The sequence below is a fragment of the Manis pentadactyla genome, chromosome 7 (assembly GCF_030020395.1).
Source record: "Manis pentadactyla isolate mManPen7 chromosome 7, mManPen7.hap1, whole genome shotgun sequence".
NCBI lineage: Eukaryota > Metazoa > Chordata > Mammalia > Pholidota > Manidae > Manis > Manis pentadactyla.
In genome coordinates this window covers 60,691,522-60,709,898 of record NC_080025.1, presented here as the reverse complement: position 1 = coordinate 60,709,898, position 18,377 = coordinate 60,691,522, and the positions used below count along the sequence as shown (strand labels likewise).

The following is an 18,377-nucleotide window of genomic DNA, read 5'->3' as shown; positions in this document are numbered from 1 at the left end:
CACTTTGGGAAACAAGGGCTTGGACTATTTAAATGGCCTCTAACTGCTCTCTGACATAATCTTCCCCTTTTCAATGCATCTTGTAGTTCATGAATAATTTCTCTAGTGTGTACTCCTTTGCTCAAAATATTTAGTGGCTCCCCACAGATCTAACCTGATTAAGCACCAGGCTCACCACTGCATGGTACCAATATACCTTCCCAGTATTGTCTTTCCCACTATGTGGCACTGTAGCATAGGAGAAAGGCATGAACTTTGGTGTCAGATCTAGGATCAAATTCCAACTCTGCCTCTTAAAATTTATAAAACCAGAGGCAAGTCACTTACTGCTTTGAGCCCTGTCTTTGTTCGCCTGCAAGTGCAGGTAGTATATATAAAGATGGGAGGATGTAGTGAGGAATTTTTTATGGGTCCTGTAGGGACAGGAGCCAGTTCCCAGAGCATATCCAAACTTTCTAGGTGGAACTATGTCTTGGTCCTTGTCTCCATGGGGTGTACAGGACCCAAGAATCAGCAGCAGTGCTTGGAAAGCAAATCTCTGAGTCAAATAGATGAAGTAAAAGCCCACTGCAAGTCAGAAACCTGCACTTCTGTTAGATTTAGGAAATTTTACAAGGCTAATGATTTACTTGAAATCCAACATGAAGAAAATACAAGGTCCTCAGTGAATGCCCTTTCCTAAGAAGGAAAAAGGGATTTTTGTTAGATTTATTCACTAGTGTCACTTACGTACTCAAATAGTGTCTTGCATGTAGAGGATGCTCAGTTAATATATGATGGGTGGACGGAAGACAACAGGATGAAAGAAGGAGCCCATGGTATGCATTTTCATATGCTCTAGCATAGTGCTGAGTATACTGAAGATGCTTATTAAACACTTGGCTGGCTATTATACATATTTATATGGATTTATACCTTAACCAGTCAAGGGCATTTACTAATGTACCTTAAACTAAATATTATTCCTATATATTTCTACTTCATAGAATACTTTTATATATTATCTATGTTATCACCCTTCTCTTTCTTTTTAAAATTATCTAATCTTTCATTTATTTCTCCCCTTATAATAGGGAAGTGTCACAGGTTGAAAGGGGTGATGAGAGAGAAATGAATTTAGGAGATTAAATAGATATTTTTTCATCAGAAAGTTAACATTTTCTAATATCGGTTTGAATACATTGAGTGGGATGAAGAGAAAAGTAATTTTTTTTTTAAGTTGGAATAAGATGGCAAAAATTAGGCATAAGGTGTGTGGAACATGTTTGATAAATTTATGTGGAAAGAATGTTACACTTATACACTGCATTTTTTCCATTAAGCACTCCACTGAAAGTTTTTATAAATATTCCTATATGAGGGAAAAATAGCCAGATTTCTCCCTCACAGTCACAGGGACCAAGGCTCAGTGAAATTAATCATCTACAGATCCAGTAAGAGGTAGACGCAGGGGTGGGGTCCAGGTCTCCTGAAGTACTGAGGGGTAAATACAGTGTGAAATGTTAAGTGAGCCTGACAGACCACAGAACATGAATAGTTAGGGTCAGTAGGATAGTTCAGCTGGAATGAAGGAGGTGTATAGAGAAGTCAGAGGAAATCGGGTTAAAGAAATAAATATGAGGTAGATTACAGAGTATTTTAACTAATAGAGCAAAGAATTTGGGTTTTTATCCATGTCAGTCATTTTGAAATTATTTTTAAAGCAATAAAATCCTTTTTAAAAACAAGCTATCTTTGGTGAGATGCCAACATGCAATACAAATTAAAAGGAGTGGTCACTCTGAACTCTTTCCTCTTCTTGCTCTCAGCCCCTGAGGAGAAAAGTTCGAAAACCATGAAAAAAGTTTGAAATTGAGAAAAGTTTGAAAAGTCATGAGTCCTGACATGTTTTGGGCAAAGCAAACGGCCCAGAGCCCGGGGCTGGAGTGGGAGGGACCACCATGGAGGCAGACAGCACAGAGGTGGACGGTGAAGGCTGCCAGTGGAGGCGAGGCAAAGGTGCTGGCGGCAGAATGGCCGGGCAGAGTTCACAGATCCACCCTGGGGCGGCTGTGAAACGTGGCGGAGCAATTGCAAAAATGGTGAAGGGCAGAGAAAGAGGCTGCTGGGTTTGATGAAAGGCAATGATGTATATTTAAATGTGGTCAGTTGTGTAGACCTGTCTGCCACACTATTCTATGGGCAAAGGAGTAGAAAGCAGCCCTTTTTTCTCTACCTGTTTTCTTCCCTTTTTCAAATAGATGAGACAAGAGTCCGTGGCACAAGTCAGAAGTGGCACTTTGTTATGTGTTTTAAAAAACTCTTAAGTGCTTAAGGTTTCACCTGGAAGCCCAGTGTGAAAAGATACAGGATCCTCAATGCCCCATTCTCAGAAGACTAAGGACCATTTCCATTTTTGTAACATGTAACATTTCTGTTCACATGGTTTACATACCCAGCATGTTCATTTATCTTTTTTTTATTAAGGTATTATTGATATACACTCTTACGAAGGCTTCACATGAAAAAACAATGTGGTTACTACATTTACCCATATTATCAAGTCTCCACCCATACCTCATTGCAGTCACTGTCCGTCAGTGTAGTAAGATGCCACAGATCCACTATGTGCCTTGTCTGTGCTGCACTGTCTTCCCATGATCCCTCCCACACCATATGTACTAAACATAATACCCCTCAATCCCCTTCTCCCTCTCTCCCCACCCTCCCCAGTCCCTTTCCCTTTGTTAACTAGTCCCTTCTTGGAGTCTGTGAGTCTGCTGCTGTTCTGTTCCTTCAGTTTTGATTCGTTGTTATACTCCACAAATGAAGGAAATCATTTGGCACTTGTTTTTCTCCCCCCTGGCTTATTTCACTGAGCATAATACCCTCTAGCTCCATCCATGTTGTTGCAAATGGTAGGATTTGTTTGTTTCTTATGGCTGAATAGTATTCCATTGTGTATATGTACCACATCTTCTTTATCCATTCATCTATTGCATTTATCTTTAACTACTTTTCCCAGTGGAGTTGAGTACAATTAAGTGATTTATTTCAGGCACAATTATTTTGAAATCCAAAATTGTTCTTGTGCTTTATAAAATAAATGGTGAGAGTGAAGTTTGTAAAATGTGCACATTCCATCCACCACAATGATTCTAATACACGTTATTCTGACTGGGAATGAACAACAGTTTTTGACAGACTGCATTTGATGAGAACAATCGCCTCTTCCTCTGAGTGTCTGAAACTTGTGATGCAAGCGCTCCCGCCCTTTTCTGAGAACACAGAAAGCCTGACTCAGGCAGGCAGCTGCCGCTATTAAAACAGCTCCTGCCTTGCACACTTCCCTGCCGGGGTGAGCGTCACTGCAGAGATGAAGCTAGCGAACTGGTGCTGGCTGAGCTCCGCCGTCCTTGCTGCTTATGGCTTTCTGGTTGTGGCAAACAATGAGACAGAGGAAATTAAAGATGAAACAGCCAAGGACGCCTGCCCAATGAGACTAGAAAGCAGAGGGAAATGCGAGGAGGGAGGCCAGTGCCCCTACCAGGTGAACCTGCCCCCGCTGACTCTTCAGCTCCCTCAGCAGTTCGGCATGATCGAGGAGGTGTTCAAAGAAGTCCAGAACCTCAAGGAAACTGTTAATAGCCTGAATAAAGCTTGCCAGGAATGCAAACTGCAGGCTGACGACAGCCGAGATCCAGGCAGAAACGGTCTGCTATTACCCAGCGCGGGAACCGCAGCAGAGGTTGACGACAACAGAGTGAGGGAATTAGAGAGTGAGGTTAACAAGCTGTCCTCTGACCTGAAGAATGCAAAGGAGGAGATCGACGTGCTTCAGGGCCGCCTGGAGAAGCTGAGTCTTGTAAACATGAACAACATAGAAAACTACGTCGATAGCAAAGTGGCAAATCTAACATTTGTTGTCAACAGTTTGGATGGCAAGTGTTCATCTAAGTGTCCCAATCAGGAACAAATACAATCACGTCCAGGTATGTATAATAATGTTTTCTTATCATGTGTTCATGAATGTTATATAGCTAGTCAATATCTATAAACATTAGCCTGAGAAAATAAAGAAATGACAGATTAAATAAATTGAGCCTTTTATTATCAAAGTGGTACAGGAAAAACTACCATCTTTGCAAATATGACCACAGAAGTGACACAGGACCTAATTACAAAAAATATAACTAGTCCTGTGTCCATTAGAAAGCACTTTCAATTTCAAAGATCCTATTTGCTAATGCCAGACCTACACACAAAACAGAAAGATTTTTTCCTTATTGTTTTAGTGCATTTAATATACTTATCTCTTCACTGAAGTGTGTGAAAACAATAGAGATAAGGCAGTGTTTGCAGCTGTGTTCTGTTCATTGGAAGTAAGTTTCTTGTGGTCTGCTGACTGCTCCTTCTCATGTGGTAACAAGAAATCTTTGAAAGATTTCAGCAAATGACCCACAGTTCTTAACCCCAAATACATACTGAAGAATTTCACAGATGAAATAAAAACTGTGTGGCTTCATGTGTGTGCAGAACTTTTTGCTTTGAGACCTAGTAGCACAAAAACATTTTAAGGGGAGAGTTTGGGCATGCCAGAAGACCACAAACTTAACTGTCTCCTTTACCCACAAATGCTGAGTTGTGTCACTGGCTCCCACAAACCCTGGCTTTCTACCTGAGCTCTTGGGACACTGCTGCTGATGGTCTTGTCACACTTTGGAAAGCCATCTCTGCATTAGAACCTCCATGACCATGAGTGTCAGGTGGAAGGGATGTGGTGCCTGAGGCAGAGATCATGTTCATTCGAAACAAGCATCTCCTGCATGTTCCATCCCCAGGGATCTGCCAGGGACTCGGAAGGTAGGAGGGGCTTTCAGGGACCACTGTGGCTAATAGGCCTGGCAGCCTGTATCTGAACGTGCCCTGCACATCGCAAGGCAGAGGTTCCCATCTTAGGTGACATCCCTGGACACACATTAGATTTGATGCTGAATAGCAGATGTGATGATGTGAGCAAGATTCTATTGTCTGTTTTTCTACTTCAAGTTTTGGGAAAATATCTGAATCTTTTGAGTTCTAAATACACATGAATGGATTTTTTGTGCCTCAGAGTAGCCTATATTAAATTTACCTTATCTGGCACCAATTTTTATAAAAAATTATATGGATTTGACTCCTACAGAACCATCTTAACTGATTATTACACTTGCCTGAACATAATCACCTGTTGTGTCTTTCTAGCTAAATGTGTTAACACTAGCTAACACTTTCCTGGATAATAAATTCAGAATAAGAGTGTGAAAAAAATTCTTTCTTACTTGACTTCTTTATTTAGTTGCAAGCAAGTAAAATAAATATGAAGTCATAATCAATGCTGTCAATGCTGTACATTAGAATTTTAATGCATCATTTGGAATATATCCTATAACACTGTCTGACACAGGAGGCTAACAGCCCGTTTGGTGAAAGGAAGTAGGATCCTGTGCTTCCTTCGTATGCATGGAGCGCAGCTCTAGGAGAGCTGGAACCACCTGCCTCTCTGGACCAGGGTTACAAGAACAAGCCTCACTTATGGTCAGCCAGAGCTCAGTGTGTGTCCCAGCTCTGCCACTGAACACGTCTGTGAACTTGGTCAAGCCACTGATCTTTGAGCCTTAATGTCCTCCCCAGACTGGAAATAATACGTACATCACAAGGTTGATGTTCACATTAAGTATGCAAATGTTATCAAGTCTTTGGCGGAAAATGTTATCAAATCTTTGGCTACCTCTAGAACACAGAAGTGGCTGCCACTGAATATACCAAATTAGTAAAACTGTTACTTCTATGTGTCTTCTTCTTGTTTGTTAATGTTGTCACTATTATTACCAACCAAGAGTATGTTGGAGAGCATTGGCTGCTTTGTAATATCAGGTTCTTATTCTGAGGCCTTAGCAAGCACCTGCTAAATAGGTTCAAATCAGTTTTGCAGGACAAGGTTTCATTACCACCATTGACTGAATTATCAAAGTGCTTTTGTATATATAAAGAATTCTTCAGATGCAGTTTTTACTAACAAAATCCAATGCCTTTTTTTTCCCCCTTTCAGTTCAACATTTAATCTATAAAGATTGCTCTGACTACTACACAATAGGAAAAAGAAGCAGTGAGATGTACAGAGTTACACCGGATCCCAAAAACAGTAGCTTCGAAGTTTACTGTGACATGGAGACCATGGGGGGAGGCTGGACAGTGCTGCAGGCACGTCTCGATGGAAGCACCAACTTCACCAGAGCATGGCAAGACTATAAAGTAGGCTTTGGGAACCCCCAAAGAGAATTTTGGCTGGGGAACGATAAAATTCACCTCCTGACCAAGAGTAAGGAAATGATTCTAAGAATAGATCTTGAAGACTTTAATGGTGTCAAACTCTATGCCCTGTATGATCAGTTTTATGTGGCCAATGAGTTTCTCAAGTACCGGTTACACATTGGAAACTATAATGGCACAGCTGGAGATGCCTTACATTTCAGCAAACATTACAACCACGACCTGAAGTTTTTCACCACCCCAGACAGAGACAATGATCGATATCCCTCTGGGAACTGTGGGCTCTATTACAGTTCAGGCTGGTGGTTTGATGCATGTCTTTCTGCAAACTTAAATGGCAAATATTATAACCAAAAATACAGAGGTGTCCGCAATGGGATTTTCTGGGGCACCTGGCCTGGTGTAAGTGAGGCACACCCTGGGGGCTACAAGTCTTCCTTTAAAAAGGCCAAAATGATGATCAGACCCAAGCACTTTAAGCCATAAATCACTAATGCTCATTCCTGTGGGTGTGTATTACCTAATAGGACAATTGATTCCTTCAGCACTTTGGGATATGTTTCATACTCCTTTCCTATGACTAAAAATTTAACTCTGAGCAGTGGGTTCTTATGCTATGCAACATTTGAAATAAAGCCAAAACATACATTTTAAAGGAGTCCTTTGTTGCTGTTATGCTGTTATCCAAATGGACATTTGCAAGCAATTGGGAATGTTGAGAATTACACACTAGATCTATAATTCTCTTAATTCTATTAATTAAGAAGTTTTTATTACTTGTATTACTTGCTATTATTAAAAAATAGTTTATTCAGCGGGCTAGATTTTATACAAGTAATCTGTATTTTGATTGTAACTTAAACACATCTGAAAGTATATCATTCTTCTCAGGCCATAAACAGTTACTGGGTATTTGTTTCTCTAAATACCCTACTCCTCATTCCGAGATATAGTTACTCTTAAGGCATTTACTGTGGGTCAGAAGACCCTAGAGCATTTTACTTCCCAGGGGAAGGAAAATATATATACAATTAAACCTGTTTATGTACTATTTGGGAAATGTAAAATATTTGTTATTCAAAATTACTTTAAAGTGTGGTAGCATAAGGTCACTCCCAAAAGCATTCAGAAAATTAATTCACCTTAAAGGCCATGGTTTAACGGTACTTCATTCACAGTTTGTAATACTTTAGATGTTTGATGGTGAAAACTTCTTTTATATAAAAATGACCTTCCTTTGCTTTGTATGCACAATAGTTTTAAGATAGCTCCTACTGTGTGAAGCTACTGGCAGGTTTTCCTTTGGAGAGGCAGGTGTGGGTGGGGAATGGAGCATTTATTTATAGGCTATAATACTCTGAAGGTCAATTTTACATCCAAAGCAATAATATCATTAAGTGATTTATTTCATAGAAAGCTAAATTTTATAGGGCAAGTAGATACATCTATTTATAAAAAGCATATGAATTTTTAAATATATATAACAGTAGTTCAAATATTATATAGTTCACCCCTAACTGGTATACTGCTTATTTTACTATCAGAAGGTTCAAATACAGGTGTTTTTTTTTTTAACCAAACAAAAGTATCTGGAACTTTTATAATTCATTAGTTAATTCTGGAATGCAAGTATATAAAAAATATTTTAAAAAATAATACGTTAAATTTCATCATTGTTAAAAAAAGGTATCATTTCGGAGAAAACAGCAGGATTCTGCTGCATGTTTAAAAAGTGCTCCAGAATTAAATTTGAAATAACACTCTATACAGTATGTACATCACAGAAATACATTCACTCTTTAATTTTTAATGTCTGTTTCTACCATAGTAACCAAGTTTTCAAAATACATTCACAAAGATTCACCTTTGCCCATTATTTGAAAATAAAGAATACATGTGTATTAACTTGTTACCTAAAATTTTGCTTCAGGTAACGTTACTTTTTCAAGTAGTGACTTTTATAGAAAGTATTCATCAAAAAAAAAGCAAGATATTCTTTTAAAAGTATAAAACTTAACAAAGTTTTAAGTAAATATGAAAATTAAGTTACTATGAACACTATTAAAATGTTCAAGCAAGAGAAATGCAAATAGAATTGATGACCAAAATGCAAATATTATTACAGATTCAAAAGGCTGCATTCTAATGCAAATGTTACAAATTAATACTCTTTATTTCCCTCTCCTTTCTAGTTTTATTTTTAAAAAAGACCAAGAGTATTTTGATATAATATGATGTATTTATTTCAAATAATGATATTTTCATTTACAATACATAATTATCAATATGTGTATAAATTTAAATTCCTATGATCAAAAAACGGACTCCTCACAAAACATAGTTCTGAAGAAAAATAAGCAAGTATCCACTGATTTAATGGGTATAATTTCACAATAATTTGGCAAATAATTCATTAATCCATGTAATACTCAAAAGCTTGTCCTATCTTGTCTATCTTTCCACCTTATTTCAAAGGGTCCAAATCTTATATTCCATTATACTTTCATGGTACTTTTCTAATAAAAAATTCTGTAATGTAGAAATTCCTTTTTGAAATCATTTCATATCACTTATAAAATATATTTTAGGCTTTGACAATCTTGAACATGTTTATGGGACTAGATTATATCTGAGAGTCTTTGCCTTAACATAACTATTCACTAATACAAGCTAATGTTCATAAACAAGGATTGACTACTAACAAATATATTATTTTAGGGTTTTGTCTTCTTCCATTTTAGTGGCTAATATTTGTTTTCTTAACTAAGAATTTATTTCTGAGCTTCATCATTCTTTGAAATTTTTGACTAAAATTGGGTCCTTAGAAATACCAAATGTCACTGGTTTACTCATCACTCAGGAAAAATATCAAATTTTTCTGATAAGCAGTAATGCTGCAATGAGTTAATGACACATCCATCCAATAATAAAGAGCTTAAATATACAAAGCATAAAAGATATCCTAGAAACAAAGTTTGCTGGCCCTTATGTTTGAATGGCACCCAAGGAAAAGTTTGAAAGGAAAAAGTGATGGGTAATGTCATCACAGTAAGCTCTTGTTAAGAATTTTAATATTCCTGTATGTACAAATAGATTTTCATTTCATATCTTTTAAGTCCTGTAAAATAAAAGATTTAATATGCAAATCTCTTTCTTCAATGTGGAAACATTAAATATTATTGTTTGTAAAATGTTTATATGTTTACTCTTGTCTGAAAAGTAGTACAGTGTTTACCTAACTAGATAATATCTTTGACTCTTTGAAGACTTTAATGAGTTCTATTTCATTAATAGGAAGACGGAGGCAAATTCGCAGACACTGTTATCTTACTTCTCTCTAGAATAATGTTGACATATTTAAAATAGAAAAGTTTCAGTTTCATTTTGCAACATTCAGCTCCATCTCCTCTTTTTCCATCATTACTGTTGCTGTGCTGGTTCAGCCCTCCCCACCTCCTTGGGATAATGCAACAGCTCCCCACAGTAACGTGCACCTCCTTCCTTAGCACTGCTCCATTGACTAGGAAGCCAGAGGGGTCAGTCCAAAATACAAGTCCAACTGTGTCACTGTCCTGCTGAAAACCTGCCAACCACTCCTCACTCCCTATATGATAAAATCCGGCAAATAAGCCCCTTCATAAACTGGTTTCTGACTACCACTTCAGAGGCCTTTTCTGCCACTGCTCACACTCCTGCCATACTGAATGCCTTGTTGTTCTCAAACGATGTTCTCTTCTATTTTTATTACATTATGTACACTGTGCCCTTGGTTTAGATAGAATATGATTCTCAGCTCCTACTGAGTTTTGTCTTACCATCCATGATTAAGAGCAGGGACTGAAGAGCCAGACTTGCTGGATTGAATTTCAGCTTCACTATTTGCAAGCTGTGAGATCACAAGAAACGTTCTTTAGTCTCATTGTCGTTTGGTCCCTTCAGAATAGGGACAACAACAGAATAGGCCTGAACAGAGTCAGTGAGAGGGTTAAATGAGACAACTTATGTCAGACACTTAGAATGTACATAAACGTCATCACCACCATCATCCTAGACGGCCCTCTCTTCGGGGCAGTCTTCTCTGACACGTTAGGAGGGGGTTGGCTCCTCTCCTCTTTGGTCCTGCACCATCCTTATATTCCTTATACATTATATTATTCAGCAATGGGTTCTACCTTGAAATCAACCTGTTTGGGTAGAATGAAATGAAATCTGAGACAAGGGAGTGTTGTTACTTAAAGTGCTTCATGAATATGTTACCACAGAGGAAGAGGATAGTGTAAAGAAGCCAGAGTTATAATTGGGGAAGGAGTGGGTACTGCTGAATCTGAGCATTTGGGAGATTATGAGTGCGGGGGAGAAGGGACTGAAGTGAGAACAAGGCAAGAGAGGATCAGATATACCATAGCATTGGGTACATAACAATGGTGAACTTTTAGAAGCAGTTCTGGAAACATGTCTCGGGTGCATGTTGTGCAGAGGGCTAGACCAGGCTGGACTGTGATTGTTCTACCTGAGTTCCTAAAAAAATAAGTATTTTTCATACTACTTATACTACATTGTAACTTTGAAATTAATTTTAATCATACAAAATCCATGAATGTTTTAATTAAAACTACTGATGAGACTAAGGACCCCTTTGCAAACCACCTTCCATTTCAATCTCCTCCCTCTCCCCAGAGGTAACAAGCAGCTTGCCGAACCCAAACTCTAATTTCATTTTGTGTGTTGCCAAACTGCAATGTCCACTAAATCATAGCTTTGCCAGATTTCTTTTGCTTATTGATTGGGAAGAATTGGAAGTGAGAACAGTAATGAGGAAAGTTGGGTGTACTTGGAGAACTCAGAGTCCTCTGTGAACTCAGGTCCCCAGATGTGACTGAACCTCCTTTGCTCCTTGAGGAGGTCTCCCCCACCCTCACCCCCATTTGTTGCTAGAATACACTGTTGCTTGCTTTCCTGAGAGAGCAATCTTAATTCTACTTTAGGCTCCTTCATGCTACTTCTCGGCATTCCCATATCTCTAACCAGGGCACGTCCTCGTATTGATTATAAAGTCAAATTGGAGGATAAGCCTTTACGTGAATTTGCTGATTTACATCAGCGGAAAACTGGGGAATACCTTTGGAGACAGATTTTCAGGTTGCTTGACTAAGGAAGAAAAAACAATTTCAGACGTGACTGAATTAATTGATACAGGTACATTTTCCAGAAATTCTGAGTTCATTGCGCTGGCTTGAGCAGATGTGTTTATTTCTAATAGTTTGCTTGATTAGTGAACATGAAGCTAGATTCAACAGCAGCTCATGCTAACTAAACCTGAAAAGGCAGAAGTGTCTGGGAACTAAGACTTTTGGAGATAGAAATGTTGGAGTGGATTGAGGGGTAGTTCATTCAAAAGCATTTACTGAGTGTATACCTGTGCCAGGCAGTCTTCTAGGAAGCCAGAGATGAGATGTATCAGTGACCAAAAGAGACAAAACTCTATATTCAGCAGTTTATTTTATCAGAGGAGATGAATAAAAAAGCAACAAATGATAAATGCCTTGAAAAATTAAGGGAGATAAGGAGTGTCAGAGGAGGGGTGTTATTTGATATAAGTGGCCTAGGGAGACCTCTTTGAGGAGGTGCCATTTGAACAGAGGCTAAATGATATGCAAGAACAAGCCAGGCAATCTGGGAGAGGTGTGCTCCAAGCAAAGGGAGCATCAGGTGCAAAGGTCTTGGCTTGTGTTAAGGTCAGCAAGGAGACCAGTGTTGGCAAAGCAGACAGTCTGGGGTGAGGGTATAGGAGATGAGATCAGAGAGCCGGGGAGTTGGGTTCAATGAAGGGTGAGGTGGGAGCTCCCAGGTCATCTAGGCCTTATAAGGCACAGGAAGGACTTTGCCATTTACCCATTTACTCTGAGGAGATGAGCCATAAGGATTTTGATCAGAGGATGTACGTGATCTCATTCAGTTTTAGAAGGACCACTCTTGTTGCTAAATGGAGAATAGACTGTTGGGAGACAAGATTGAAGCATGAACACCAGTTTGACAGTGTTTGCAGCAACTTTGGAGAGAGATGATGGAAGCATGCACCACGACACAATGGTACAGTAAAGTGGATCTTTAAGGTAAAGCTGACAAAATTTGCTGATCAAACACCAGGGATGGACAGTGGAAAGATCAGAGGTGTCACAGAAAATGACAGGATTTTAGCCTAAGCAACTTGGAAGGATGGAGCTGACATTAATTTAGATGGTGAAGCTGCAGGGAGAGCCTGTCTGGAAAATGCGTGTGCGGCAGTAAGCGGGCATAGGGGGTGGGAACAGCAGAACATTCTAAGTGCAAATTACTATAAGATACCCAAGCGGATGGCATCTGGATATTAGTGTGTCACTTGGGGAAGACATCTAGTGTTCAGAAATACATTTGACAGTTGCTAGAATGTAGATGGTAATGAATTCATGGGACTCAGTGAGATAACCTAGTAAGTGTACATGGAGCAAAGACTTTCACAGAAGGAGGTAAGGAGGAACCAGCCCAGCTGCATGCCATCCACTCATCAAGTAACTATGTCATTTAAGAGGTCCCAGGGCTGCTACCTGACAGAGAGGGCAGAGATTTATTCCCTCTTTAACAGGTAATTTCTCTAGATCATTTTAGATTTGAATTGCTTGCTTCTGTAGCAACACTATTTTGTTGAGCTAACTAGATGTCTGAAAAGCCATTATGGTATTCCACAATGGTATCCCGCAAATCATGCTTGCAACGCAGGCAGTCATGTCGCAGTGAAGGGAGGAGGCAATGACCTATTGAAGACTCAGTTATTGCATCTTCTGGGAGACACCACCATGTGAGGTTGGAGTGTTGTCATGCAGGATACAGTATGTGTGTGTGTGTACACATGAATGTAGCAAAACAATATGAATGAGGCTGAATTATGCATGGTCATTTAAAATCATTAAAATACTAGTCTGCTGTCATTATAAACATTTAGTTAATCAGAGACTGCTTTTACTCCTTTTCTCTTTGAGAGAGACTTGTAATCTTAAAACTTGTTTCATTCACAGATATTTTCCAGAGTTATCCAAGTTAGAGGTAACCTAACTCTCATAGTTCTAATAGCTTTTGAAGTGTTAACCCTAAAATGGCTGTAAATGAATCTGACTGGCAATTTTCACTTAACACTGGTGGAAATGAGTGTAGTCCTCTGCCTATAGGTTGGTTCCCCTTGTGTTGTACACACACACACATACATATATGATACACATGCATGCTTACATATGTTATTTGTAACACATATGCTGTATTACACAAGGAAACCTGCCCATTGAAATAAAATAGGTATGCAGTCCTTACCTGTAGTCAAAAGTCAATACAGCAAAAATCATCATGGGCCAATAGCCAGCTTATTTTAAGCAATATTTTATAAAATAGATTGTCATGAAATAGAACTTTAGGTAACTTTCTTTAAGTCCCCTATAACAAATTCTATACTATTGATGCTGTTGTTATTCCTTGAATTGTCCCTTCTTTCTCTTCCCAAGCCCATAGCATGGATCCCTCCACTTTGCTCTTTCTACTCCTTGACAGCGTCTTCATCAGGTCTGCAGCCTACTGTCCCCATGCCTATATTCAATTCTGCCCTTGCACCTTTGCTCACCTGAAATCCCAGGGGTGATCCAAATTAAACCATGATTTTGCTAAATTGTGATCAGCACCTTTGCAGATATCATATGGTACCTTAAGAAGATCTGTATTATTTGATTAGCCATTTACAGAAAGAAACTCCACTATACCTCTGAGAATATGTACTCTTATTTTGAAGTGAAGCAAAAAAATCACATTTTTCTGTCTCTTTAAAGTAACTGATATTACATATACATTTAATATTTTAATCCAATAAATATTTATCACAAGCCAACTCTGTGTATAGCATGGTGCTACAGGCTAATCAAAGTGTTTTGAATAAGATTTTTCCAAATAATAACTTTCTAAACTGTCAAAATCTGGGTTTAATCTCTGGCATTCAAGATTTCCTCTGAGTAATTAAGGATGATACTGTTTAAGACGAATTGCTTGTCTATTACAAAAGGCCTCATAAAAAGGTTCAACATATTTAAGATCATGTAGAATCTATAAACTTGTTCACTATCTATCTCTGGAAATTGGCTTTCTCATTTTCTACAAAAAGCAAATATTTGTGCTTATGTTGTAAAAGTTTATCAAAAAGAGCCCACAAAATTATTTGCTTACATTGTTTCCATTCAGAAATGGTTGTATCATAATTTTTTTCAGTTAATCTAAGTAACCTGTTTTAATTTGTATTTAAAGACTTTTTCTTCTAAATACTAATAATGTTAAGCATTTGTCACTGAGTACCAGCCATGTGCTGGACACTTTCCTAGTTGCATTTCCAATGTTATCTCTGCTGTGTTTACTGCTGCAATAAGGAAGTAACATTTTACACTTAGTAAAGTTTTCCTTGAAAAAAAGACCAAACAAACCTTGTTATCATGCGTGGACCACTATCCATTTTCAGCTTTCCTGGCTTCCTTGGTGTATTTCTCATGAAGCAGGCTGGTTTTCTCTGATAAATTACCTATGGTAACTCCATGGTCAAGTACATACATAGTAAACCTCCATATCACCCCTATTCTGACTTACTGTGTGAGGCTATAAAATGGAAATGATTTCAATTAAATTTCAATATAAGGTGAAACATCTGTTCTTGTATCTTACCAAAACAATTACTGTTTTGGTAAATTACAATTATCTTACCAAAACAACAGATAATATTCTGTTGATGGGAGGTATTTTAAAAATTAATATATTCTCAAGTGAGTTCATGTCCCTATTTAACCTACTGGTTAAAAAGTATTGTCTTCCTGCAGCTAAGTCAGAATTTATAACAACTCTGACAGAAGGCAAACACGTTTCCATGCTCTCCAAACACTCTTACTTCCATGGTTACATGGCAGAATTCACTGATGAAAACATTCTGCTTAAGCACAAAGCACTTTGTAGGTTCTTTGGAGGCCAAAAGATTTCTCATGTAAATACCACAGTTTTTATTTTCATTTGTTATATAAAACAATTCTTATAAAATGTGAATATCATTTATAAATGAATGGTATTGATGATGGTGACTTTTTTATATCTATCCTATATCAAGTAAAATTTTTCTTATTTTCGTATTAAGCCAATGATTACAAATCTAGACAGGCTCTGCTATCAGGGTAGTTATGGAAGTTGGACAAGAAGGCAGGTGATTTTATGATGAATACAGGGTTGGTATTTAACATGCTGAACTGTTAGAGTAGAGGTTCTCAAACTGTGTTTCCAGAGACCCTAACGGCCTGCAGACATATTTCACAAATGTCAAAGGACATGGGGCAGGGGAAGATGCTAGGGGAAGGTATGATGTGTGAAACACTGTTCACCTAGAATAGTTCTTTCATTTTTTTTTTTTTAAGTGCAGTGGAATTCTTTTATTTTTGCTTTGGGTTTTCTTGGACAGACCATGGGCCGAGCATTGTTATTTCAATGGATAATCCAGCCACGAAAATGAACTTCCAGTGCTCATGTCCCACAATTCTTTCTTTTTTTTTTTTTGAGAGGGCATCTCTCATATTTATTGATCAAATGGTTGTTAACAACAATAAAATTCTGTATAGGGGACTCAATGCACAATCATTAATCAACCCCAAGCCTAACTCTTAACAGTCTCCAATCTTCTGAAGCATAACGAACAAGTTCTTACATGGTGAACAAGTTCTTACATGGTGAACAAGTTCTTACATGGTGAACAGTGCAAGGGCAGTCATATCACAGAAACTTTCGGTTTTGATCACGCATCATGAATATAAACAATCAAGTCAGATATGATTATTCATTTGATTTTTATACTTGATTTATATGTGAATCCCACATTTCTCCCTTATTTTTTTTTTAAATAAAATGCTGAAGTGGTAGGTAGATGCAAGATAAAGGTAGAAAACATAGTTTAGTGCTGTAAGAGGGCAAATGTAGATGATCAGGTGTGTGCCTATAGACTAAGTATTAATCCAAGCTAGACAAGGGCAACAAAACATCCACGGATGCAGAAGATTTCTCTCAAAACGGGGGGTGAGGTTCTAAGCCTCACCTCTGTTGATTCCCAATTTCTCACCTGATGGCCCCCCTGAGACTGTGCCTGTCTCAGGTTGTTCCTCCCTTGAGGAATCTTACCCGTCTCTGGCTAACCAGCCGTCTTCCAGGGCCATACAGGGAAACATAAAGTTGATAAGTGAGACAGAAGCAATATTGTTTGAAAAGGTTAGCTTTTTACTTCTTTGCAGATTTATGCCCTGTGGCTTCTATGCCCAGCATTTGTCTTGAGGTATCTTTACCACTTGGAAGAATTATGATACTTGGTAATTTCCGATATGAGGCACGAATTCTACTAATGGGCTGTAATTAGGAAGGAAGAAGAAAAGCTATAGAAGTAGCAGATGGAAGAAAACATGGGAAGATTGATTATTTCTTTGATATAACTTCTTGTAGAGTAACATAAGCATGTATAGGTTTTCACAAACTACTAATTAAGTTGCGTACACACATTAACAGAATAGGAATACAGATACATAACAAAAGCAGACCTACAATTACCGGCCATATCCAGTGAAACCAAGAAAACCAGTTAGGTACCCTAGGCATTTGTGAAAACTTATCAATAGTATGAATAATTCTTTCATTTTATATCTTGGGGCTCCCCCTTCAATTTGACTTAAATAAAAGGTTTCATTTTGTTTTCAAAAAATATTTGAAAATCATTGCCTCCCCATTGCATCCCTTTGGAGGCTCAGCCAGCAAAAATAAAACTGGAATAGATGCATCATGGTTCTAACCTGGTACAATACTTCTAACCTTGAGCATTTAAATCTCTACGAATTTGGTGGACTTGATGTGGAAAATGCATTCAGAAACTCAGAAGAAATTTCTCCTCATTAAGTTTGCCTGATAAAATAGTGATGATGACTTTGGTGGAGGGCTTTACTAATTACAATATACATTCATTCCTTTACAAGGGGCATGGCTACATGCACAACAGTGAGCTGGCTAAGCATTTGCAAAGAATATCAAGAACTGTAGCAGAGGCTTCTTGCTTTTAACATTCCTAAAGCTACTATTATTAGCTTAAAAAACAGGAAGGAAAATAGTAAGTGGCATAAGGTACAAGCAGTACGTAGGGAGGCTACAGCAGCAGAGGTGATCACACTTTGTCAGGAAGTGGGATGCTTCAAGAGAAGGTGGATCCGAGCTGTCTGGGAAAGATGGGTAGAATTCCGCAGCACAGAACGTGGAGGAGAGCACTTCTGGGCAGGCTACAGGATGAGCAAAGGCATCCGCAGGTTGGAAAATCAGGAGCTAGTTAGGAAAACAACAATATGTCTAATTTGGCTGGAGCCTGGGGTATGTGACAGGGGACAGTAACAAAGGGAAGAAAGGAATGGTGGATCAGACTGTAAAGTCAAGGAGGTGACACTTAATCCTTATTAAGAAAGCAAGGAAAATTTCAAATTTAAGTATCTACATTCTCCCCCTGCCACCTAGTGATTGTTCTGTGCCAGGGTCTGTGAGGTGACAATGAGATGCTGTGTGGGACGGAAAATTGCAAGGAACTCCGAAGACTGGTTTACAAAATAATGGCCAAGGATATCAAGGAGAAGATGGGTGGAGTTGGGGCGGGGGGAGCTGGCCTGGGCGTGGGAAAGCAAGTTTCTGGAGGAATTTTTAGTGGGGACAAAAGAGGTGTGGGAGAGCCATCTGCCGTGATTAGTTTTAGGAAGGTTTGCTGGGTGATGTGCTGTTACGTGGAATTCCCTCCTCCACTCCTGGAGGCAACTTCAGTATAGTCAGATTGCTTCCCAAGGCTTCCTGGAGGCAAATCTGTTTCCTTTTGGCTTTGCTGAGAAGGGTTTTAAGGGAGTGGGATGGCTCAGTTTTATTCAGTTCACAAACTCTCTGCACAGAGAAATGCACTCTGAGTGTAAAGTGAGGCTCAGAGAACTTCGATGACTTGCTGAAGGCTGAAGGCCAGAACGAGCACAGCTAGAATTAAG

The 18,377-nt window shown here is 38.6% G+C and overlaps 2 protein-coding genes across 2 annotated transcripts in view; one reads left to right on the top strand and one right to left on the bottom strand.

The window, feature by feature from the left end:
• CCDC146 (coiled-coil domain containing 146) overlaps nucleotides 1–18,377 on the bottom strand; it is a 116,665-nt gene that overhangs the window by 87,277 nt on the left and 11,011 nt on the right. The window lies entirely within an intron of this gene.
• On the top strand, nucleotides 3,285–9,486 carry FGL2 (fibrinogen like 2). Its single transcript, XM_036892479.2, has 2 exons — nucleotides 3,285–3,971; nucleotides 6,071–9,486. Exons 1-2 carry the CDS (start codon nucleotides 3,356–3,358, stop codon nucleotides 6,775–6,777), a joined length of 1,323 nt encoding a protein of 440 aa, XP_036748374.2. The 5' UTR covers nucleotides 3,285–3,355; the 3' UTR covers nucleotides 6,778–9,486.

What these genes read in the sequence shown, in the direction of transcription:
- FGL2 (XM_036892479.2), top strand. Translation starts at nt 3,356, where the DNA reads ATGAAGCTAGCGAACTGGTGCTGGCTGAGCTCCGCCGTCCTTGCTGCT. An exon ending in ACAAATACAATCACGTCCAG is followed by an intron (nt 3,972 to 6,070) that starts GTATGTATAATA and finishes TCCCCCTTTCAG; the next exon opens with TTCAACATTTAATCTATAAA.